General features: G+C 38.6%; 1 protein-coding gene across 4 annotated transcripts in view; it reads right to left on the reverse strand.

Annotated features, from left to right (window-relative positions):
• Nucleotides 1–26,258, reverse strand: part of LOC128686414 (calpain-5) — a 226,938-nt gene that overhangs the window by 47,632 nt on the left and 153,048 nt on the right. For all 4 annotated transcript variants that reach the window (XM_070085725.1, XM_070085726.1, XM_053773326.2 and 1 more), the window contains 3 exons: nucleotides 24,037–24,114; nucleotides 21,107–21,310; nucleotides 2,779–2,893 (listed from right to left, as the gene is read on the reverse strand). In XM_070085725.1, coding sequence (XP_069941826.1) covers nucleotides 2,779–2,893; nucleotides 21,107–21,310; nucleotides 24,037–24,114 — 397 coding nt within the window. The remainder of the gene's footprint in view (nucleotides 1–2,778; nucleotides 2,894–21,106; nucleotides 21,311–24,036; nucleotides 24,115–26,258) is intronic.

Consider the following 26,258-nt stretch of genomic DNA (forward strand, 5'->3'; position numbering starts at 1 on the left):
CTATCTTGAATTGGCTACTGGTAATATTAGTAGATATATTAGATGTGATACTGCTAACCTATAGCACAATATATCTGGAAACCCTTCTGTTGTTGAGTTGTTTCTGCCAAGGATGAGTGTTGCCCATATCCTGTAATTGGAGGTAAAATGGAGGGAAATTTGGAGAAGGCTGAAAGCCTATGTGAGGTACATGCATTTATCTTCAAGAAATTGAGATTTAGAAATCCTAAAAGCCCTGAGGAAATTATTACAATCATATAGCACATGCAGACTGGGAGGCAATCAGGCTCAATCCAAGGAAGGAAAATATAGGTCAACTTCCTTGGATTAACCCTTTCAGGGTCCGTGCCGTAGATCTACGGCTTTACGTTCAGGGTCCAAACCGTAGATCTACACCATGAGCTCAGATCACTCTGATAAGCTGTGAGCAGTAAATTTGTGCCTAGATATGAGAGAATAAATCTATGTGGTATGTGTGCACCACATAAAACAAATCCTGCAACACCCAGTGAATAATGAGAGAAAAAACTGAGATTGTAATTTTTTATTAAAACAGCGAATTTGCAGTGTTTTTTCACATGTTTTTTATAGTTGTATTTGTGATTTCTTGGTCTCATTTGATAGAATGGAAGATATTTTACAGAAATAGAGATGATTTTGATTTGTTTTAGTACGGGAAATGGCATGAAACTGAGCTCAAAATAACAGAAATGTTAAATTTTTGCCGATGTTCAAGAGTAAACAAATGACCTCTCAAGTCTAATACATGACAGCTGGTGGGTCTAATATACATTCACAAATGTGGTGATATTATTTATACAATTATTACAGTATTGCATAACAGTAAATCTTTTTTTTGGGTTTAAATAAAAATTCATTATATGAATAAAAAATCAAAATGGAATTCATTTGTAAAGCCTGAAAATGTAACTAATGAACAGAGGAAATGTTAGTTTAGTGCCAGGAATTCCTGCATTGTTTATTCTGGACAATATTTTGAAATTGGAATATTTTGAACTTTGCATTAAATTGGCCAAATTACCAATTTCCAGTCACTTTATTTTTGGTGTTGAAACAGTTGACTTGGCGAGTTCTTCTGCTCAATCGATAGAATAGAAGTATTACTAGTGAAATAGCTAAGAATTTGGTTGACTGGAATACTGTAATTGACCTAAAATGGGAGTCAAAGTCAGCAAAATCGCCGATGCGTAAATATCGCTGACACATCAAAATTCGAGAGAGCACAATTTCGTCAATTTTCCATCAAATTTCGTACTTTTTATTTTATTACCTTCAGAAAAAGATTCTCTACCATTTCACAAGAAAAATAAAATTATTTTTTGAAAATTCTTGGACCCTGGTGCACACTTTGAAATTTGGCCTCTGGACCCTGAAAGGGTTAAGAGCCCCTCATTAACATCAAGGCACCTCCTCTGAGGGGTGCGCTTATGAAAAAGAATATAGCTACCCCTCTTGTTCTGTTGTAATGAAGTAGTAAAAGAGTAATTCATTCTTATAAGGCTTTTCTGTACAAGGGTCAATTCTTTTTTTTCTCTTCATCAGTAAACTTGGTAATGGGTTAAAGGTTGCTGGTGTGAAGACTGCCTTGTGCTTCAAGCCTACTAGGCACAATGATCCGTACGTTCTCCACATACCACATTCAGATGACTTGAGTTAGGGATGGTGATCAGGATATGTTTAGCTTCTAATCTTCCATAAATAGATTAGTTGGACAGTGCTAGGAAAGCCCTACTCTTCCCATTTATATACAACTATTGCTAAACCACTGCCTTCCCAAATAAGAATACATAAAGGAACACTGAGTAGGCCTACTGGCCCATGGTATGCAGGTCCTACTCTCAGCAACTCATACAAAACTCCTTTGCTAAGCCATTGCTTCCATGAATAAGAACAAAGGAGCACTGCAGCAGTCATACCAACCCACGCTACTGAGGTCCTACTCTTGCCCAACCATTCCTAGTTGTTTTTTGACCAGAGTCATGGAAATAAATGGTATAAAATACCAACACAATGGAAATGTAAACACACATGCAGTATAATGTGATTCTTTATTGACAATGTTTTGCCCACACAGTGGGCTTTTTCAAGTCACAAACAGATCTACCAGGGGTGGAAGGTACACGAGTATTTATAGTCAGGTTCAGAATGCTGTGGTCAGGTGGAAAATGCTGCATCTGATGATCTACCGAGTGGGGTTATAGAGTCTAAAATCTTGGGTAGCTTGGAAGGGAGATTGGATAAGTATGTGAGTAGACCTTATGCAGTGTTCCTCCATTCCTATGTTCTTATGTGGGATTGCGATGATAACCCCACTCGGTTGATCATCAGATGCAGCATTCTCTACCTGACCCAGCATTCTGAACCTGACTATAAATGCTCGTGTATCTTCCACCCCTGGTAGATCTGTTTGTGACTTGAAAAAGCCCACTGTGTGGGCAAAACCTTGTCAATAAAGGATCACATTATACTGCATATGTGTTTATATTTCCATTGTGACCAGAGTCATGTTGACAAATGTGGAATTTACCCATCTCTGAATATATTCCTACATTTGAATGTTAAACTGGGATTACTATGCAATTTTGGTTCTGATGCATCTATTGCAAAAAAAGCAAAGGCACGTGCAAACTTTTAACACCTGTGCCACATTTGTACACATAATGTTATACTGCATGACACTTACAACAGCAACAGTATCATATGTTCACCATTACAAAGCAGAACTCTTCCTAACTGCTGATTATGTAAATGACAAACCTTCATAACATGAAAGCCAACCACTAGATTTTGGATTCCTTCTTGCTTACGATCCCGTGTATCTTTCTGCATCAAATGGAATATGACGTCATCAACCTCATCCTTGACATCAAATCTGAAAAGCAAGTTTCTCATGTACAGCATATTTTCAAAGTATTTCATTGTATAAAAGTTCAAAGGTATTATATTTTCTATCTCTAGTATGAATATTTATCTTAGAAAGTGTGATTCTCACACTTTCTGGCAAGAAATCTATACATTTTTTAACACACTGGCTGTCTCTCATTGTGGTAGGGTGACCCAAAAACAGAGGAAACACATTTAGCATTCATTCAATCACTGTTTTGGCAGAGGTGTATTAACATCACGATTCATGTGGTCCTCTGAAATGCAACATCTTCACCCCTCCTTAAAAGTGTAGGCACTATTCCCACCTTCAGAACTCAAATCCAGCTATTATTATTAGTATATCAAAATGATACTACTGTCTGGGTCACATAGCACTACATGATTATTGAATTTATTAAATAAACAAGAGTTGTTTAAGATTCTGTGGTCATTTGGCTTACAATTGTGCAGAACACGGAGAGCTTCAATATCCAAGAGAGTTTTAGTTAAATTGATTTTAGGCTGTCAGGACACAGGTGCCAGGTGACGTCACTAATCATTTTGTGCGCCCTGCATACAGCTGAACTTTATGCTCTTGTGTACTTTCTGGCCTAAATGTTTCTGTATTGGACTGATGAAGGTTCTGTGGGCAAAATATTGCCATAATAAAGTTAATTCACTGCATAATTGTCTTTTTTAAACATGGTGTCTAATTCTTTCCTATGAAGTGAATCTTGCTTGTTAAGCAAGGAATGATTGTTAATCATGCTTTTTTTTTCCCCACCCCAGTAGCCGTCTCTTGCCAAGGGAGGGGAACCCAAAGAAGGAAACACATTCACCATCATTCACTCCATAGCTGTTTTACCAGAGGTATGCATCACAATTCAGATTAACCTCCAGCTGCAACATCCTCATCCTTTCTTCAGACACTGTCCTTCCCACCACAAGGACTCGAGTAACAGTATATCCTCATCCAATTGTCATTATTTTTATCCAACTTACATAGTGTTTAATGTAAATATATTGTTGATATAAATATGTTGTTGATATAAATATATTGTTGATATAGTGACTTCATGGGTACCATATTGTGAAGAATAAATTGGTACAATACCATGACTGGAACAATACACAAATAACACTCACTTAGGAAACAAACTTACAATGATGTTTCGGTCCCACTCATTACCTTGTCAAATACTCCAAACTCAGAACACTTGGGACTTGACCTGATCTTTATCTCCTCCTCTCCTTACCTCTTCATCTTGTCTTTATTTTCTTTGCTTTTCCTATCTTCTGTCTAAGTGGGTTCTGTCTTATGGGGTTTTGTTCTGCAGGGATTTGTCCTAACTACCCCAATGGGATATTAGCTCTCCTGCAGTGCTCTTCTGTTCTCTTTCTACGATGACGGCGATGGGCACTGCCGCCACCTCCACCATCATTCCTTTGCTTACACCCCACTCTGTGCTATATTTTTTTTTTTTTTCACTACCACTATTACCTTCTCATTGCCACCCCAAACACTGTTGGACTTCTGCTACTGCTATTTACAACCACTACTACTTACTACCTACTACTACTTACTACAACCACAACTACTACTGCATTATTACTACTTCCTCCAATATTATTACTACTGTCCCCTACTCTCCCACCTCTCATATATACAGTGGACCCCCGCATAACGGACGCCTTGCATAACGGACAATCCACATAGCGGACGCTTTGATCACTAAAATTTTGCCCCGCATAGTGGACAAAAACCCGCTCAGCGGCCTTCGTCTGAGACGCGTCCAATGTGCGGCCTGAGCCACGCTCACATGTTCCGCGGGTGGCATTGTTTACCAGCCAGCCTCCGCGGTAACATCCAAGCATACAATCGGAACATTTTGTATTATTACAGTGTTTTTGGTGATTTTTTTCTGGAAAATAAGTGACCATGGGCCCCAAGAAAGCTTCTAGTGCCAACCCTACAGCAATAAGGGTGAGAATTACTATGGAGATGAAGAAAAAGATCATTGATAAGTATGAAAGTGGAGTGCGTGTCTCCGAGCTGGCCAGGTTGTATAATAAACCCCAATCAACCATCGCTACTATTGGTGGTACAGCTGCTGCTGCTGCTGTATCACCGTCAGCTGCTGCTGCACTGTCAGCTGCTGCTGCTGTACCACCGTCAGCTGCTCCTGCTGCTGTAGTACCGTCTGCTGCTGCTGTAGCATCATCTGCTGCTGCTGTAGCATCGTCTGCTGCTGCTGTAGCATCGTCTGTTGCTGCTGTAGCATCGTCTGTTGCTGCTGTTCCACCGTCAGCTGCTGCTGCTGCTGTAGCATCGTCTGCTGCTGCTGCTGCTGTAGCATCGTCTGCTGCTGCTGTAACATCGTCAGTTGCTGCTGTAGCATCGTCTGCTGCTGCTGTAGCATCGTCTGTTGCTGCTGTAGCATCGTCTGCTGCTGCTGCTGCTGTAGCATCGTCTGCTGCTGCTGTAACATCGTCAGCTGCTGCTGCTGCTGCTGTAGCACCGTTGTTGGTGTGGCTTATTGAGAATACCAAGAAACAATTAACCCCAGAGGATTTGCCACCCAGGATAGCCCAAAAAAGTCAGTGTCATCGAAGACTGTCTAACTTATTTCCATTGGGGTCCTTAATCTTGTCTCCCAGGATGCAACCCACACCAGTCGACTAACACCCAGGTGAACAGGGAAAATGCCTGGAACTAGTGCTCATATTGGTGAATTTAGAGCCAGCAAAGGTTGGTTTGAGAGATTTAAGAATCGTAGTGACATACACAGTGTGATAAGGCCTGTTCTGGAAGAAAATACCAAACAGGACCTACAGTACTCAGGAGGAAAAGGCACTCCCAGGACACAGTGTCTCATCAGTCATTGCTGCATCTTCAATAAAGGTAAGTGTCATTTATTCTTCATTTAGTAGAGTAGTACATGCACAATATATATTGTGCATGTACTACTCTACTATTGTGCATGTATCCTTCTCTTTGTGTGTAGGAAAATGTATATTTCATGTGGTAAAAATTTTTTTTTCAAACTTTTGGGTGTCTTGCACGGATTAATTTGATTTCCATTATTTCTTATGGGGAAAATTCATTCACATAGCGAACATTTCGCATAACAGCCAGCCCTCTTGCACGGATTAAGGTCGCTATGCGGGGGTCCACTGTATTCTGGCTCCCTTAAAAATATTTTATTTCTTTATAAAGGTTACAATGTGTAATTACAATTTTGGTTGGCTAAGTACAAAGAAAGCCACTATCATGTCGGGGCATTTCGGGCAGATTGATCTTAATATATAAAAACTACTTAAATCTAGACAATATAAGAGTGGTTAACTTGTACAGTGGACCCTCAACTAACGCTATTAATCCGTTCCTGAGAGCTCATCGTTAGTCAAAATTATCGTTAGTCAAGTTAATTTTCCCCATAAGAAATAATGGAAATCAAATTATTCCATGCAAGACACCCAAAAGTATTGAAAAAAAAAAAATTTAACACATGAAATATTAATTTTAATACACACAAACTGAAGAAGACATGCACAGTTACATGACACTTACCTTTATTGAAGATCTGGTGATGATTGATGGGATGGGAGGAGGGCAGACTGGATGGTTTTAGTGTTTAGAAGGGGAATCCCCTTCCATTAGGACTTGAGGTGGCAAGTCCTTTTTCGGGGTTACTTCCCTTCTTCTTTTAATGCCACTAGGACCAGCTTGAGAGTCACTGGACCTCTGTCGCACAACATATCTGTCCATAGAGGCCTGTACCTCCCGTTCCTTTATGACATTCCTAAAGTGTTTCACAACATTGTCAGTGTCACAATTAAACACTTGTTCAGGTTTCAATTCTTCACTGTCTATGTACTCCTTGAATTCCTGCACATATTTTTCAGCTGCTTTTTTGTCCAAACTGGCAGCCTCACCATGCCTTATCACACTATGTATGCCACTACGATTCTTAAATCAACTTTTGCTGGCCTTAAATTCACTCACATCACCACTAGTTGCTGGCATTTTTCTAATTAAATCCTCATGCAACTTCCTAGCCTTTTCACATATGATCGCTTGAGAGATGCTATCTGTTTTTCGTTTATCCACACCAATAACAGTCTCTCAACATCTTCTATCACTTGCGATCTCAGTTTCAAAAACATAGTTGCACCTTTGGCAAGAACAGCTTCCTTGATTGCCGTTTTCTTGGCCACAATAGTAGCGATGGTTGATTGGGGTTTTGTGTACAGCCTGGCCAGCTCGGAGACATGCACTCCACTTTCATACTTAGCAATGATCTCTTTCTTCATATCCATAGTAATTCTCACCCTTTTTGTTGTAGGGTTGGCACTAGAAGCTTTCTTGGGGCCCATGGTGACTTATTTTGCAGGTGCAATCATTAAAAAGGCTGTGATAATATGAAATGTTCCGATTGTATGCTTGGAAGCGACCGCGGTGGCTGGCTGGCTTGTAAACACTGGCCAGAAGTGGACGCGTCTCAGACGGAATGAATAGTGTTGGTCGAGTTTTTTAGCGCTAATCGAGGCAAAATTTTTGCGTTAAAATGTATCGCTGGAAGGATTTATCGTTAATCGATGCCATCGTTGGTCGAGGGTCCACTGTATTAACCCTTTCAGGGTCCGTCCCGTAGATCAATGGTTTTACGTTCAGGGTCCAAACCGTAGATCTACATCATGAGCTCAGCTCACTCTGATAAACTGTGTGTGGTAGATTTGGGCCTAGATATGAGAGAATACATCTATGTGGTATGTGTGCACCACATAAAACAAATCCTGCAGCACACTGTGTATAATGAGAGAAAAAAAACTGAGACCATGATTTTCGATTAAAACAGCGACTTTGCAGTGTTTTTTTGTATGTTTTTTATAGTTGTATTTGTGATTTCTTGGTCTCATTTGATAGAATGGAAGACATATTACAGAAATAGAGATAATTTTGATTGGTGTTAGCACTGGAAATGGCTTGAAATTGAGCTCAAAGTGGCGGAAATGTTAAATTTTTGCCGATGTTCAAGAGTAAACAAACGACCTCACACGTCTAATACACGCCAGCTGGTGGGTCTAATATACATTCACAAATGTGGTGATGATATTTATACAATTATTACAATATTGCATAACAGTAAATCTTCTATTTTTTGGTGTGAATAAAAATTCATTATGTGAATAAAAAATCAAAATGGAATTTATTTGTAAAGCCTCAAAACATAACTAATGAACAGAGGAAATGTTAGTTTAGTGCCAGGAATACCTACATTGTTTATTCTGGACCCTATTTTGAAATTGGAATATTTTGAACTTTGTGTTAAATTGGCCAAATTACCAATTTCCGGTCACTTTATTTTGTAGTTGAAACAGTTGACTTGGCGATTTCTTGTGCTCAATCGATAGAATAGAAGTAATACTAGTGAAATAGCTGAGAATTTGGTCGACTGGAATAATGTAATTGGCCTAAAATGGGAGTCAAAGTCGGCAAAATCGCCGATTCGTAAATATCGCTGACACATCAAAATTCACGAGAACATAATTTCATCAATTTTCCATCAAATTTCGTACTTTTTGTTTTATTACATTCACAAAAAGATTCTCTACCATTTCATAAGAAAAAATAACAATTTTTTTTTTTAAAATTCTTGGACACTGGGGCACCACTTCAGATTTTGGCCTTGGACCCTGAAAGGGTTAAAATCTTTATTTAATCTTAATACTAATGCAAGGTAGTCAAGGTGGAGGTTTATAAGAATAATAATCCTGAAGTTGTACATAAAAACAATATGACAATGACAATGTTTATTTCCTTGTAAAGCTTACAATGTGTGGTTTACATGTTATAAAGTATTAATTACAAAGAAGGCCACTAGCATGCCTAGGCATTTCAGGCAGATTAATACTAATTCTTATTCTATATTGATATCAGTTATGGAGCAGTACATTTGAATGAATTAAAGATGAAAACCGAGGTTCCACTGTATACTGGATGTGGGAATGAAATTTAAGATTACAGTCAAGGAGAAGACCTAGAAATTTACCCTCAGTGTGTCTTGTAATAGGGGAACCATTTATCAATATACAGTGGACCCTCCCTTTTCTTCATTAATCCATTCCAGAGAGATCGGCGAAAACTGAAATCAGCAAAAGCTGAAAACATTTTCCCCATAAGAAATAACGTAAATCCAATTAACCCTTTGACTGTCGCGGCCGTATATATACGTTTGCGAGGTACCGTGTTTGACGTATATATACTCATAAATTCTAGCGGCTTCAAATCAGGCAGGAGAAAGCTAGTAGGCCCACATGTGAGAGAATGGGTCTGTGTGGTCAGTGTGCACCACATAAAAAAAATCCTGGAGCACGCAGTGCATAATGAGAAAAAAAAAACTCCGACCGTTTTTTTTAATTAAAATGCCGACTTTGTGGTCTATTTTCGTATAGTATTTGTGGTTGTATTCTCGTTTTCTTGGTCTCATTTGATAGAATGGAAACTATATTATAGAAATGGAGGTGATTTTGATTAATTTTACTATAAAAAGAACCTGGAAATGGAGCACAAAGTACAGGAAATGTTTGATTTTTGCCGATGTTCAAAAGTGAACAAATGATGTCATTGTCCAATAAATGTCCAAATAGCCATTCTAATACGCAGTCATGAATGGGTTGATGTAATTTTTACAATTATTACAGTATTGCAGTAGTCTGCATAACAGTAAATCTTCTATTTTTTGTTTGAATAAAATTTCAAAATAAAAAGCAAGAGTAATATCACAGGGACCTGGAGACATGACTGATGAACAAAGAAAATGTTATTTTAGAGCCAGGAATGTCTGCATTGTTCATTCTGGACCTTATTTTGAAATTGTCATATTTTTTAATTTTCGTGAAATTGGCCAAATTGCAAATTTCTGACCATGTTATTGGGTAGTTGAAATCGGTAAATGGGCAGTTTCTTGTACTCAATCGATAGAAAAAATAGAGTTCTGAAGAAATAGTTATGAGTTTGGTTGACTGGAATAACGGAATTAGCCGAAAATAGGGCTCAAAGTGGGCGAAATTGCCGATTTTTAAATATCGCCGAAGTCGCTAACTTCGCGAGAGCGTAATTCCGTCAGTTTTCCATCAAATTTCGTTTTTTTGGTGTCTTTACAATCGGGAAAAGATTCTCTATCATTTCATAAGAAAAAATAATTTTTTTTTTTTTCGAATATTTTGCGACACCAGAAGCAACTTCAGGATTTGGCCCTTCGACAGTCAAAGGGTTAATCCATTCAGACATCCAGAAGTATTAACAAATTTATTTTTTTAGTTTAAATATAATTTACATGCAGAAAAGAATGACAAATAAATATAAAGCACTAATAAAATGTATAAATGAACATTTAACATCACACTTACCTTTATTGAAGACTCTTGTTGGTGTATGGTAGATGGAGCGGAGGGGAGAAGGAGGCGAGTTTATTGTTGGAGACAGGACAATATGCTTCAATATGACACTAATATCAACTCTACGGCTTATTTATGTATCACAATTCATCTCATATGACATAATAAACAATATTAATAACATAGAAACATGACATATACTCTAGAATGAATAAAATATGTCATGATGTATGTCACGAGTGGTGCTGTGTTGTTGTTGGGTGTATAAGGGCCACTGAGAGCATAAGCCATACATAGAGGTGGTGAAGGTGGCTATGTTGTCAGGAGACCTATGTAAGTCCAACAACACTGGAGGAGTTAGGTTCATGCTGTCCTTTTTCCATGGATTAATCGCTTAACTTACTTGCTACACTGTTAATGCTACACTTCATTGCTGGCTGGCACTATACCCTTCATCGACTCGTGCTGCATTAGTATCGTACATATCATAGAATCACTGAAGAAGGCAAATTCTCCCCTCTCTCTTCCTCCTCCACTTTGGTACTTTGCTACAATTTCTTTCTTTAATTCTATCATGTTCCTCGCTTTGTTTACCAAAGGACTGGCACTAGGAGCTTTCTTTGGGCCCAAGGTGGCTTATTTAGCAGTCATACACAATAAACAAGCGCCAAAAACAATGGATTACAGTGGACCCCCGCAAAACGATATTAATCCGTTCCTGAGAGCTCATTGTTATGCGAAATTATCGTTATGCAAATGAATTTTCCCCATAAGAAATAATGGAAATCAAATTAATCCGTGCAAGACACCCCAAAGTATGAAAAAAAAAAATTTTACCACATGAAATATTAATTTTAATACAGACAAACTGAAAAAGACATGCACAGTTACATGACACTTACCTTTATTGAAGATCTGGTGATGATTGATGGGATGGGAGGAGGAGAGTCTTAGTGTTTAGAAGGTGAATCCCCTTCCATTAAGACTTGAGGTATCAAGTCCTTTTCCGGGGTTACTTCCCTTCTTCTTTTAATGCCACTAGGACCAGCTTCAGAGTCACTGGACTTCTGTCGCACAACATATCTGTCCATAGAGGCCTGTACCTCCCGTTCCTTTATGACTTTCCTAAAGTGGTTCACAACATTGTCAGTGTAATAGTCACCAGCACGGCTTGCAATAGCTGTGTTAGGGTGATTGTCATCAAAAAAGGTTTGCACTTTAAGCCACATTCCACACATTTCCTTAATCTTTGAAGTAGGCAACTTCTTCAATTTCTCTCTCCCCTCCTCCGAAGCAGTTTCCTCAGGTCTGGCCTCATGCTGATGAAGATGATCTAGCAGCTCATCAGTGGTTAGTTCTTCATTGTCCTCCTCCACCAACTCTTCCACATCATCCCCACTAACCTCCAACCCCAAGGACTTTCCCAATGCCACAATGGATTCCTCAACTGGCATAGGATTCCCAGGGTTAGCCTCAAACCCTTCAAAATCCCTTTGGTCTACACATTCTGGCCACAGTTTCTTCCAAGCAGAGTTCAAGGTCCTCTTAGTCACTCCCTCCCAAGCCTTACCTATAAGGTTTACACAATTGAGGATATTAAAGTGCTCTCTCCAAAACTCTCTTAAGAGTCAATTGAGTTTCTGAGGTCACTACAAAGCACCTTTCAAACAGAGCTTTTGTGTACAGTTTTTTGAAGTTTGCAATAACCTGCTGGTCCATGGGCTGCAGGAGAGGAGTGATATTAGGAGGCAAAAACTTCACCTTAATGAAGCTCATGTCCCCATAAAGTCGCTCTGCCATGTCTGTAGGATGACCAGGGGCATTGTCTAACACCAGGAGGCACTTAAGGTCTAATTTCTTTTCAGTTAGGTAATTTTTCACATTGGGGGCAAATGCTTGGTGTAACCAGTCATAGAAAAAGTCCCTAGTGACCCATGCCTTACTGTTTGCCCTCCACAGCACACACAAATTAGCCTTGAGGATATTCTTTTGCCTGAACGCTCTGGGAGTTTCTGAGTGATACACTAATAAAGGCTTCACTTTGCAATCACCACTAGCATTGGAACACATCAACAGAGTAAGCCTGTCTTTCATAGGCTTATGTCCTGGGAGTGCCTTTTCCTCCTGAGTAATGTAGGTCCTGCTTGGCATTTTCTTCCAAAACAGGCTTGTTTCATCACAATTAAACACTTGTTCAGGTTTCAGTCCTTTATTTATTTATTTATTTATTTATTTATTTAAAAATTTGTGCACACATACAGAGGTACAAAAAAATACAGAAAAGAGCAGTATGCCAAAGCCACTTATACTATGCATAGCATTACGGGCTGGCTTAAAATTAACTTAAGATGAACTAAGCAATGATGACATCGGTGATAAAACTTTAATGTAAACAGATTACTATAAAGCACAAGTGAGTATTACAAAGACAGGTCATATGGTTGTATGCATTGTTGTACATTCAGTAGAATGGAGTATTCTGTTAGGTAGTGTATTTAAAAAATAATAAAGTTAGATTGGGTTTTAGGTTTAACATTTATGTGATATAATTGTGAGAAACATTTAAGATATACAATTTATAAGGTTCAGTTATTCAGTATTTATTTGGTTTTGGGTGAGTAAGTGATCTTTGAGAAGAGACTTGAATTTATAAACAGGTAGTGTTTCTTTTATATTTACAGGTAATGAGTTCCAGATTTTAGGGCCTTTTATGTGCATTGAGTTTTTGCAAAGTGTGAGATGGACACGAGGAACATCAAAGAGTGATCTGTGCCTTGTGTTATGGTCATGTGTTCTGTTGAGGTTGGCAAGGAGATGTTTGAGGGGAGGGTTAATATCAGAGTTAAGTGTTCTATATATGTAATAGGTGCAGTAATAAGTATGAATGTTTTGTATGGTGAATAGGTTTAGTGTATTGAATATTGGTGGAGTGTGCTGCCTATAGTGAGAATTTGTTATCATTCTAACTGCAGCCTTTTGTTGGGTAATTAGTGGTCTGAGATGGTTACTTGTTGTTGAGCCCCATGCACAAATTCCATAGGTGAGATAGGGGTAAATAAGAGAGTGATATAGGGCCAGGAGGGCTGACTGTGGAGCATAGTACCGTATCTTCGATAGTATGCCTACAGTCTTGGAAATTTTCTTAGAAATTTGTTGTATATGTGTATGAAATTTGAGTCTATTATCAAGGTGGATTCCTAAGAATTTTCCCTCTGTTAGCTTTGTGATAGGTGATCCGTTTATCATTATGTTAAGAGGGACATCTGTAGCTCTGTTACCAAACTGAATGAAGTAGGTTTTGTCAATGTTTAGTGTAAGTTTGTTAGTCCTCATCCAGGTAGATATTTTCTGTAATTCTGTATTTACAGTATTGGCTAGCGTGACTGGGCTCGGGTGGGAGAAGACGTATGTAGTGTCATCTGCAAATAGTGTGGGTTTGAGTAATTGCGAAGCATTTGGTAGGTCATTTATGTATAGGAGAAAGAGAAGAGGGCCAAGGACACTTCCCTGTGGGACACCAACTGTAATTGGTTGTGCAGAAGAGTTTGCCCCATTTGCATACACATATTGGCTTCTGTTGCTGAGGTATGACTTGAGGTAGTTGAGGGAGTGCCCTCTTATACCATAGTGTGACAATTTTACGTGGAGCAAGTCATGGTTAACTGTATCAAAAGCTTTACGTAAGTCAATGAAGATCCCCAGTGGGACTTCTTTTTTCTCTATTGCAGTGTATATATGTTCTAGCATGTGTATAATAGCATCATTAGTATTTTTATTTGGCCTGAATCCAAATTGGCAGGGGTTGAGTATGTTTTGGGAGATAAGGTAGGAGTAGATTCGTTTATGAATTAATTTTTCGAAGATTTTTGAGAGAGGGTGTAAGTTGGATATTGGCCTATAGTTATTCAATTCTGTTTGGTCTCCTCCTTTGTGGATCGGGGTGACCCTTGCTATTTTGAGTACTGTGGGGAAGGTGGAGGATTCAATGGATTTGTTAAAGAGTGTTGCAATGATTGGTGATAGCACTTGTGACACTTTTTTGTATATAAAGGGTGGTAAGGTATTTAAATCTCCTGCCTTGTTTTTTAGCGTGTTGATAATAAGGGAGACTTCGTATGGGTTAGTCGGAGCTAGGAACAGTGTGTTCGGGTAGTTGCCAGTGAGGTAGTCATTTGGTGGGGTATCTGAGCTTGGGATTTTATTGGCAAGGTTTTGTCCTATAGTGGAGAAGAAGTCATTGAGTCTGTTTGCTGTTTCTGTTGGTGGGAGTTGGGGTTCATCTGATTTTGCTAATTTTATTTCGCTATTTCGTGATATCTTTTTTGTTCCTAGAATTTCTGATAGGGTTTTCCAGGTCTTTTTTATATCACCTCGTAAGTTGGATAATCTGTTCTCATAATACAATTTTTTTGCCCTTCTTATCAGGCTGGTTAGGATTGACGAGTAACGTTTTGTTTGGTCTCTGGTTATGTGACCCATTCTGTACTGTTTTTCATGTTGGTGTTTTGTATTTATGGATTTGAGAATGCTGGGTGTTAACCAGGGACTGTTCAGTCTCTTAGCTGTCATCTGTTTAGTTTTTTTAGGGCAGTGCTTGTTATAGAGGTATTGGGTCTTTTTTAGAAAATTATTAATACATTCGTCAATATCTGTATAGATTTCTAGCTCAGTGTGCCAGTCAATGTTTGCTACTGCTGTTGTGAAGTTATTAATGGCTGTCTCATTGTGAAGTCTGAAGGTGACTTTAGTAGTGTCTTGGGGTAATTTACCAAGAGTTGTTATGAGAAAAGTAGGGTAGTGGTCTGTGGTATTATCTGTAATTATGCCTGATTTTAAAGGGGATATGGTGTTGGTCCAGATGTGGTCAAGTAGGGAAACACTAGTCTCTGTAACTCTTGTAGGTTTTGTTACTGTTGGTAGCAACATACAGTTACTCATTGTGTTTGTGAATTCAGTAACGTGTGGGTCCTGGTCTTGCAGGAGATTTATATTGAAGTCACCTGAGAGTAGTAAGTGATCTTTGTTCATGCGTGCATCAGTTATCATACTTCCTAGGTTTTGACTAAATTGGCTAATGTTTGACTGTGGAACTCTGTAAATGTTTATCAATGTGAGAGGTTTTTGTAGGTATTTGGATTTGAATTTGGCTATTATATATTCCCCATGTTCATCCCTTGTGCAAGTATTAGTGATACATTCTAGTTGGTCTGAGTAGTATATGGCTGTGCCACCCCCTTGTTGGTCTGGCCTACAGTTGTGTATGGCTGTGTAACCAGGAATGGCATAGACATCTGTACTATCAGGCTTTAGCCAGGTTTCAGTTAGTGTAATGATGGACATATTGGCATGTAAGGAATTTAGTAATGCTATGAGGTCATCGTAATGCTTGCTTAAAGATATGATATTGTAGTTAAAGATAGTTATGTTGTTGTTGGCACTGAGAAGTGCCTTTGATTGTTCTGCAGTGTAGTAATTACAGTAACTGTTTGAATCATTTAAGTCGTTAAATAAGAGGTTGGTATCAGGATCAATGCTTGTAATCATAAGATTTGTAGTGAATCTATAGTTAGAATTAAGTATAAAACAAAGTAAATAGTCTTAAGCTAAAAAATAGCACCTGAATTATTTAACAAATGTAAAATAATGAGCTAAGGTAGTTTTGGAATATAATGGCAAAGTTGTGAACTTATTCTACTTTAGCACCTGAGAATAGCACCTTGATTATTTTAACAATTGTGAATGTATAAACTAGGGTAGTTATATAAAGCTAAAATAAAGGAGAAAATATATGAGGGACTAAAATTAAGTAATGGTAAACAAAGTTAAATGGACAGGTGGTCACTATGAAATAATATTGGTTAAGGAGTAAGATCTGATTTGTAATATTAAATAAATTGAGCAGTTTATTGCACAATAAAAGTAAAAAAAATGAGGTAGTTGGTACTAGCTAGCAAAAGATAGTTTTGGTACTTGCAAAAAAGTAATTGGAATATACACTAATTGCATACACAATAAAAAGTGACTAAAAAACAAGTAGTGATAAACAAAATTAAATGGACAGGTAAGAATAATGAATATTATTAATTTGGAGTAAGATTTGACTTGTAATTTAAAATTATGAGCAATTTATAGTGGTAAGAAAGAAGTATAGAGTATTGGAGGTATTTCATTAGCTAGTGATGAAAAATAATAAAAATAATAATGTACAATATAATAGTAACGTACACTATATGCACCACACGTATATATGTATTAAGGGCACTTATCTAATCTGTTACAAAAATGTCAGCTTTTCTAAGGAAGGTAGAGAAATCGTGTTCATTTGAGATAGTATATGTACTCCTTGAATTCATGCACATATTTTTCAGCTGCTTTGTGGTCCGAACTGGCAGCCTCACCATGCCACTACACTTCTTAAATCTCTCAAACCAACCTTTGCTGGCCTTAAATTCACTCACATCATCACTAGTTGCAGGCATTTTTTTAATTAAATCCTCATGCAACTTCCTAGCCTTTTCACTTATGATCACTTGAGAGATGCTATCTCCTGCTTTCCGTTTTTTATTTATCCACACCAATAAGAGTCTCTCAACATCTTCCATCACTTGCGATCTCTGTTTCGAAAACACAGTTGAACCTTTGGCAAGAACAGCTTCCTTGATTGCCGGTTTCTTGGAAACAATAGTAGCGATGGTTGATTGGGGTTTACTATACAACCTTGCCAGCTCGGAGACACGCACTCCACTTTCATACTTAGCAATGATCTCTTTCTTCATCTCTATAGTAATTCTCACCCTTATTCCTGTAGGGTTGGCACTAGAAGCTTTCTTGGGGCCTATGGTCACTTATTTTGCAAATAAAATCACCAAAAACACTGTAATAATACGAAATGTTCCGATTGTATGCTTCGATGTTACCGCGGAGGCTGGCTGGTAAACAATGCCACCGGTGGAACATGTGAAGGTGGCTCAGGCCGCACATTAGACGCGTCTCGGACGAATAGCGTTGAGCGGGTTTTTTAGCAGTATGCGAGGCAAAATTTTAGCAATAAAATGTATCGGTATGCAGATTTAATGTTATGTGATGCCAACGGTATGCGGGGGTCCACTGTAGTATTACGAAATGTTTCGTATGACCTCGCAGGATGTGTTCACTCACCGAGAAACAACACGACACTGCCTGAGAATGTGTGTGGGAGGTGGCTTTGTGTGTGTGCTGGGCACTGGATAGGTTCTGTACCATTGACGAAAACGGAGGAAATTGACAAAAACAGAACCAATACATTTTGACGAAAAAACTCGCCGAAAATGGAAATTGGGTCCACTGTATTAAGTTGGATATTTAAAGCTCTATTTCCAAACAGCATGAAGTATGTTTTGTCTATATTGAGAGTGAGTTTGTTGGTCGTCATCTAAGTATATACTATTTTCAACAGCTTGTTGTTTACAGTGTCTCTAAGTACAGCCTCTCCTCACTTAGCGACGTACTCGTTTACTGATGCCTCGGACTTACGACAGGCTTTCTGACCAGTATGCATACCTAAATACAGTGGACCCCCACATACCGTTGGCATCACATAACGTTAAATCCGCATACCGATACATTTTATCGCAAAGATTTTGCCTCGCATACCGCTAAAAAACCCGCTCAACACTATTCGTCCGAGACGCGTCTAATGTGTGGCCTGAGCCAGCCTCACATGTTCCGCCGGTGGCATTGTTTACAAGCCAGCCTCCGCGGTAACATCCAAGCATACAATCGTAACATTTCGTAACATTTCGTATTATTACAGTGTTTTTGGTGATTTTATCTGCAAAATAAGTGACCATGGGCTCCAAGAAAGCTTCTAGTGCCAACCCTGTGGTAAAAAGGGTGAGAAATATTATCGAAATACTGTGGTACCATGGTCAACTGCTGCTGTAGCACTATCAGCTGCTGCTGCTGCTGCTGCTGTAGCACCGTCAGCTGCTTCTGCTGCTGTACCACTGTCAGCTGCTGCTGCTGCTGCACTGTCAGCTGCTGCTGTAGCACTGTCAGCTGCTGCTGCTGCTGTAGCACCATCAGGTGCTGCTGCTGCTGTGCCACCGTCAGCTGCTGCTGCTGCTGTAGTACCGTCTGCTGCTGCTGCTGCTGTAGTACCATCTGCTGCTGCTGTAGCATCGTCTGCTGCTGCTGTAGCATCATCTGCTGCTGCTGTAGCACTGTCAGCTGCTGCTGCTGCTGCTGCACTGTCAGCTGCTGCAGCACTGTCAGCTGCTGCTGCTGCTGTAGCACTGTCAGCTGCTGCAGCACTGTCAGCTGCTGCTGCTGCTGTAGCACTGTCAGCTGCTGCTGCTGCTGTACCACCGTCAGCTGCTGCTGCTGTAGCATTGTCTGCTGCTGCTGTAGCATTGTCTGCTGCTGCTGTAGCACTGTCAGCTGCTGCTGCTGCTGTACCACCGTCAGCTGCTGCTGCTGCTGTAGTACCGTCTGCTGCTGCTGTAGCATCGTCTGCTGCTGCTGTAGCATCGTCTGCTGCTGCTGTAGCACTGTCAGCTGCTGCTGCTGTAGCACTGTCAGCTGCTGCTGCTGTAGCACTGTCAGCTGCTGCTGCTGCTGCTGCTGCTGTAGCACTGTCAGCTGCTGCTGCTGCTGCTGCTGCTGTAGCACCGTTGTTGGTGTGGCTTATTGAGAATACCAAGAAACAATTAACCCCAGAGGGTTAGCCACCCAGGATAACCCAAAAAAGTCAGTGTCATCGAAGACTGTCTAACTTATTTCCATTGGGGTCCTTAATCTTGTCTCCCAGGATGCAACCCACACCAGTCGACTAACACCCAGGTGAACAGGGAAAAATGCCTGGAACTAGTACTCATATTGGTGAATTTAAAGCCAGCAAAGGTTGGTTTGAGAGATTTAAGAATCGTAGTGGCATACACAGTGTGATAAGGCCTGTTCTGGGAGAAAATGCCAAACAGGACCTACAGTACTCAGGAGGAAAAGGCACTCCTAGGACACAGTGTCTCATCAGTCATTGCTGCATCTTCAATAAAGGTAAGTGTCATTTATTCTTCATTTAGTAGAGTAGTACATGCACAATATATACTGTGCATGTACTACTCTACTATTGTGCATGTATCCTTCTCTTTGTGTGTAGGAAAATGTATATTTCATGTGGTAAAATTTTTTTTTCATACTTTTGGGTGTCTTGCACAGATTAATTTGATTTCCATTGTTTCTTATGGGGAAAATTCATTCGCATAACGATAATTTCGCATAACAATGAGCTCTCATGAACGGATTAATATCGTTATGCGGGGGTCCAATGTAATGTATACTAGAGCTGATTTCTTCTATTCTTTTTATTTCAACATACAGTGCATTACTGTATAAACATTTAAAAATATACCAGAAATGTTATAAATGGTGCAAAGGTGACATTAAAATAATATCAATGATGGTTGACGCAAACCCACTACCATTATAGCATGTGCCTCACTTAGCGACGAATTCATTTACTGACGTGGTCTTAGGAACGGAATTCTGTCATTAAATGAGGAGAGGCTGTATAGCTGGGTTTGAGTGGGAGTAGACATAAGTAGTGTCATCTGCAAATAGAACTGGTTTAAGGAGTTGAGGTGCACTAGGGAGATCACTGATGTAGATGAGAAAGAGGAGTGGGCCTAGCACACTACCCTGGGGTACTCCAACAGCTACAGGCTGGATAGTGGAGTTAACTCCATTGGCGTATACATACTGGTTATCGATTGTTAAGGTAAGATTTTAGGCAATCAAGGGAATGTCCTCTGATGCCTAGTTTTGGGTGTAGGAGATTATGGTCCACTGTATCAAATGCTTGCCATAGGTCAATGAAGAGCCCCAGAGGATATTCATTTTTATCAAGGGCTGTATATACAGCCTCTCCTCACTTAACAATGGAGTTCTGCTCCTGAGACCACGCCAGTAAATGAATTTGTTGCTGAGGCACATACTATAATGGTAGTGGGTTTGTGTTAACCATCTTTGATCTTGTTTTAATGTCAGCTTTGCACTATTTATAACATTTCTGGTATATTTTTAAATGTTTATACAATAGTGCATTGTATATTGTAATAAACAGAATAGAAAAAATCAGCTATAATATACATTATTTAGGTATGTATACTGGTCAGAGAGCCCATTGTAAGTCCAAGTCGTCGGTAAACGAGTATGTTACTAAGTGAGGAAAGGCTGTATTAGTTAAAGAATTTGTATAACAGCATCATTCATATTTTTTTTTTTTTTTTTGGGGGGGGGGGGGGGGGTTCAAGTCAAACTGGCAGGGGTTAAGTATGTTGTTGGATACAAGGTAGGAGTAAAGTAATTTGTTATTTATTTTTTCAAATATTTTGGAAAGTAAGGACAAGTTTGATGTAGGTCTATAGTTCTTCAAAACAGTTAAATCACATCCTTTACCTTCATGCCTCTTTGTATTAGTTAAGGGTCCTAGTCAGACCAAAATGTCATCATAAGTTTTAGTCTACTGAGTGCGGGTTATTTGTGTACCATCTTGTGATTTGAAGATTGTCAGTCATATTTAAAACTCAATGCAAGATGCATATATGAAGCGAAATCTCGATACAATGGACTAATAGGAGGTGAGAAGGTATCAGGTAATACCAATTTTCTGTTAAATTTGAATGCTGTGACTTTTTTGCCGTGATCATAACAATAGCAGACAATTTTGTCCATTATTTCCAAATTCTGTCTGTCTGGATTTTTGCCCATTAAATCTGAAATCCATTAATTCAATCGAGGTTTTACTAATACACTGTATTTTAAAAAATTATTTATTTCTTACCTATATTGGGGGTTACGTAAAAATGTATCCTTGTTGTTTGGACATCCTCCAGCTCTGTCTGTATTATGTCCACGGACACCAATTGTCCAAGCATCATAAAACACAGTCTCATGCCAGGTCTTGCTGAAACTCAAGAGCTTTGTGTTGATGAGGAAACAGATGGAGAGGTCTGTGAAATGTTCTACGAAATCTTCAAATGTCATCCTGCAAAATACGTATGTCAAAATCAATATAGCATTTATATTTCTCATATTTTTTTAACTATTGTATACAGTATTGATCCAACATAAAACTTAAGGTCATATGTTGTATCTGTATGAAGCTACAATGTCCCCAACACTCATTTGAAACGGACAGGGGCACCGATGGTTCAGATAATCAAAATTCCAGTGAAATATTTTTTTTTTAATTTCTGCTATTATCAGTATGTTTCATAGAAGATATAATTGATTTATCAATGCAGTTGATAAAAACTAAGAAAAAATTTATTCTAAATTAACACATTTTTGTGAAAATCTCATAGTATACATAGCAGTCTGGGTAGGCTTCAACCAAAATTAAAAATATGTACTTAATACTAAGAAATTACATGGGTGTGGAACTGTTTTAGCCTATGAGTTTAGCACAAAGCATTAACAAATAGGATAATGAGGAGAAAATCCATTATCATAATGACATGATTGCAAACAAACCACAGTACGGGCAGGGATTGAACTCGTGGTGAGAGAGTCGTAAAACTCCAGACCGACGCATTAGCTACTGGGCCAGCTGGCTATAATAAGATTCATCCAACTAGGTATATTTATACACCATAGGAAGGTTAGCATAGGCACCACTGACCGCAAATGCAGCCAGCCAGCTGGCCCAGTGGCTAACGCGTCGGTCTGGAGTTTTACGACTCGCTCACCACGAGTTCAATCCCTGCCCGTACCATGGTTTGCTTGGGGATCAACTGCAGCAACACACCTAAAGCCAATAATAACCCAACAAAAACCCACAGTAAGAATAATCACTAAATCCCATCCCTGGCAACACCCTCCCCTATACTCTTCATAGATCTAAACTTACTCCCTGTTCAGAACATCCACACTTACTACTGTGCAATCTACATCTACAGGACCTTAAATTCCAATATTAACCTTGACCTAAAACGCTTTCTTGATAGTTGTGACAGGACCCACAGGCATAACACCAGACACAAACATCTCTACGACATTCCCCGTGTCCGATTAAACCTTTACAAAAATTCAATGTATGTCAAAGGACCTAAACTCTGGAACACCCTACCTGAAAACTCTAGAACTGCAGACACATTCATCACCTTCAAAACTGCCGTTAGAAAACATCTTATCTCCCTGATACATCCCGTCAACTAACTACATAAAAACCACCTGGTGGTTCACACTTGCACTCACTCACTCACCCATATGACTATAAGCACAGAAATACGAATCTTCATCTTAAAATAATGATTCCTAACTAGTCATAAGTTTGCCTGTGATACTCCAATATAGAAACTATGTATTGTGCCAAAACAAAAGCATTCACATTGCTAAACTCACAAACTAGTATTTAGTCAACTTTCTCCATAATTTGTAATAATTTAGGGTTAAGATTTAATCTAAGTTTGCCCAAAATGCCTAGCCATGCTAGGTGTCCTAGTGGCCCCCTCTGCAATTAGTATTTTATTACATGTAAACCACACAATAACCAAAATCTGTAAACCCCGCATTGTAATCATTATAGAGAATAAACTTGATTGATTGATTTATTGACTGGATAAAACCCATGTGGGTGAAACTTGTCTTTACATAAAAATGGACATTGCAAGTAGTGTTCTCTTACAACATTCATGATCCTAGAAATCTTTTATTATATTCCTAGAGTCACCTACATTATAATATCAACTCACAAAACAAATAAACAAAAGAACTTTATTTCTATAAAGTGGCATACTGGACAGTATACAATTATAGTAAATGACATGCATAAACTACACTACAGAAAACCCTTTGTTATGCAAAGCATTTCAGGCAGCCTTAAATTAACTGACAGTTCCAAGACAATGAGACATATTTTAATAAAAAAAAATGTAATTAAAGATACATTAAAAGTGAAGCTAGGTACCTAAATTGATAAAAAAAAAATGCTTTTCTAGTAAAAAAATGAGAGTTGAAGGAAGGATGGAACAAGAACAGAGACAATATTGGATGAAAGACAGGATTTCAGGATTTGTTAGGCATAATACATTGTTGCTAGGATCACATTAAGTTATCTGATGTTACAGTATTCAGAAAGTTAAAGCAGCCAAAGTTTCATGTTGCAAGCAAGTTAAAGATGGAAAATTATCCATGTGGGTGGTAGAACATACATAAAGTAACAAAATAATGTATCTGAAGGTACCACAATGCTTCATAACAGAATAGACAAAGTTTGAAAGATCATATGATCAAGCTATGCAAAATGAAGGAAGAGTACACAAATAACCTGCACATAGGAGACATGAAACCTATGATGACTTTTCAGTCCAGCTTGGACCATTAATTAATTAGTCACACCAAATCGGACTTAATCATCGTCGTAAGTTTAAATCAAGTCTCCTATGTGCAGGTTATTTGTATATTGTTCCAGTCATGGTATTGTGCTTTTTTATTATATAAAGGAAGAGATTAGGTTATTAAAATGCTTGTGATTAACATTATTCAAACAGGGAATAACAGACAGAAGCACAGTAATACTAATGTGCTGATGCCAGTGAGGAGGTTCTTGATCCAAGTAATTAAACCTATCTTCCCTTTACCTAGATCGAACTTAATTACTTCCCATTTCCTCATATGGGTTTTGTGCTTCCCCCTCCCCTACATAAATGTACTGTAATGTATTGTATACATAGGAAGTGTAAACTGAACATAAGGATTAATAAAACTTACCAAAATTCACCATCATCTTCAAAAGTCAGTCCTAACTTTTCTCGTTCAGATGCTGAAACTTTCGACCATTCTGGTGACCTGTGTCATACAACTCGCATTATACAGTATTCAACAAACAAACGCCAATAAATTTAAAAATACTGAAAGTATAAATTTTTTAAGATTTTATTAATTTTCATTACATTTTCATGAATTATCCTACAGAGCATGAAAAGGACAATTGAAATACTACCTTAATACTCTATGTGGCAAATTTACCAATACAGATCAAGCTGCAGGCCATGGCTACATTTGCAAATCAGAGAGCACTTAAAATGAATTAGACGTAAAAGATAGTTCAAGGAATATCTTGTGCAAGTGCTCACTACAAGATCACCACATTAGAAGTAGTAAATTCAATTAGCTACATTAGAAAATTAAATGACTAGACATCTTTTATGTTAGAACTATTATAAAATTAGCTGAATTATCAATATTTGTTTATGAATGCCTTTCCTTCTTCCTGCATGCCTTTTAACATACCTAATAGAAAATACAAGGGTATACAGTACTTTAAAAACTCAATCCAAAATTAATTTAGGCAACTAGTGCATATGTAAGCAGGAATGGGATTTGCTTAAGGCAGCATGTGCACAGGTAGGCTACACAGATCTTAATCTTATAATGTAATGTACCAGAGGGGCAGTGCCAAAGGAGGGGAGGCTTTGAGGAGTCTTCCCTCAGCCCCCCCCCCAAGAAAGAATAATAATAATAATAATAATAATAATAATAATAATAATAAATATACAAGGTATGATGTAGCACGTAATGAAAGTAGTTTATTAGATTATGTATTGGTGGATAAAAGGTTGATGGGTAGGCTCCAGGATGTACATGTTTATAGAGGGGCAACTGATATATCGGATCATTATTTAGTTGTAGCTACAGTTAGAGTAAGAGGTAGATGGGAAAAGAGGAAGGTGGCAACAACAAGTAAGAGGGAGGTGAAAGTGTATAAACTAAGGGAGGAGGAAGTTCGGGTGAGACATAAGCGACTATTGGCAGAAAGGTGGGCTAGTGCAAAGATGAGTAGTGGGGGGGTTGAAGAGGGTTGGAATAGTTTTAAAAATGCAGTATTAGAATGTGGGGCAGAAGTTTGTGGTTATAGGAGGGTGGGGGCAGGAGGAAAGAGGAGTGATTGGTGGAATGATGAAGTAAAGGGTGTGATAAAAGAGAAAAAGGTAGCTTATGAGAGGTTTTTACAAAGCAGAAGTGTTATAAGAAGAGCAGAGTATATGGAGAGTAAAAGAAAGGTAAAGAGAGTGGTGAGAGAGTGCAAAAGGAGAGCAGATGATAGAGTGGGAGAAGCACTGTCAAGAAATTTTAATGAAAATAAGAAAAAAATTTGGAGTGAGTTAAACAAGTTAAGAAAGCCTAGGGAAAGTATGGATTTGTCAGTTAAAAACAGAGTAGGGGAGTTAGTAGATGGGGAGATGGAGGTATTAGGTAGATGGCGAGAATATTTTGAGGAACTTTTAAATGTTAAGGAAGAAACAGAGGCAGTAATTTCATGCACTGGTCAGGGAGGTATACCATCTTTTAGGAGTGAAGAAGAGCAGAATGTAAGTGTGGGGGAGGTACGTGAGGCATTACGTAAAATGAAAGGGGGTAAAGCAGCTGGAACTGATGGGATCATGACAGAAATGTTAAAAGCAGGGGGGGATATAGTGTTGGAGTGGTTGGTACTTTTGTTTAATAAATGTATGAAACAGGGGAAGGTACCTAGGGAGTGGCGGAGAGCATGTATAGTCCCTTTATATAAAGGGAAAGGGGACAAAAGAGACTGTAAAAATTATAGAGGTATAAGTTTACTGCGTATACCAGGAAAGTGTATGGTAGGGTTATAATTGAAAGAATTAGAGGTAAGACAGAATGTAGGATTGCGGATGAGCAAGGAGGTTTCAGAGTGGGTAGGGGATGTGTAGATCAAGTGTTTACATTGAAGCATATATGTGAACATTGTTTAGAAAAAGGTAGGGAAGTTTTTATTGCATTTATGGATTTAGAAAAGGCATATGATAGAGTGGATAGAGGAGCAATGTGGCAGATGTTGCAAGTATATAGAATAGGTGGTAAGTTATTAAATGCTGTAAAGAGTTTTTATGAGGATAATGAGGCTCAGGTTAGGGTGTGTAGAAGAGAGGGAGACTACTTCCCAGTAAAAGTAGGTCTTAGACAGGGAT

Source organism: Cherax quadricarinatus, chromosome 17 (assembly GCF_038502225.1).
Source record: "Cherax quadricarinatus isolate ZL_2023a chromosome 17, ASM3850222v1, whole genome shotgun sequence".
In the NCBI taxonomy this organism is placed as follows: domain Eukaryota; kingdom Metazoa; phylum Arthropoda; class Malacostraca; order Decapoda; family Parastacidae; genus Cherax; species Cherax quadricarinatus.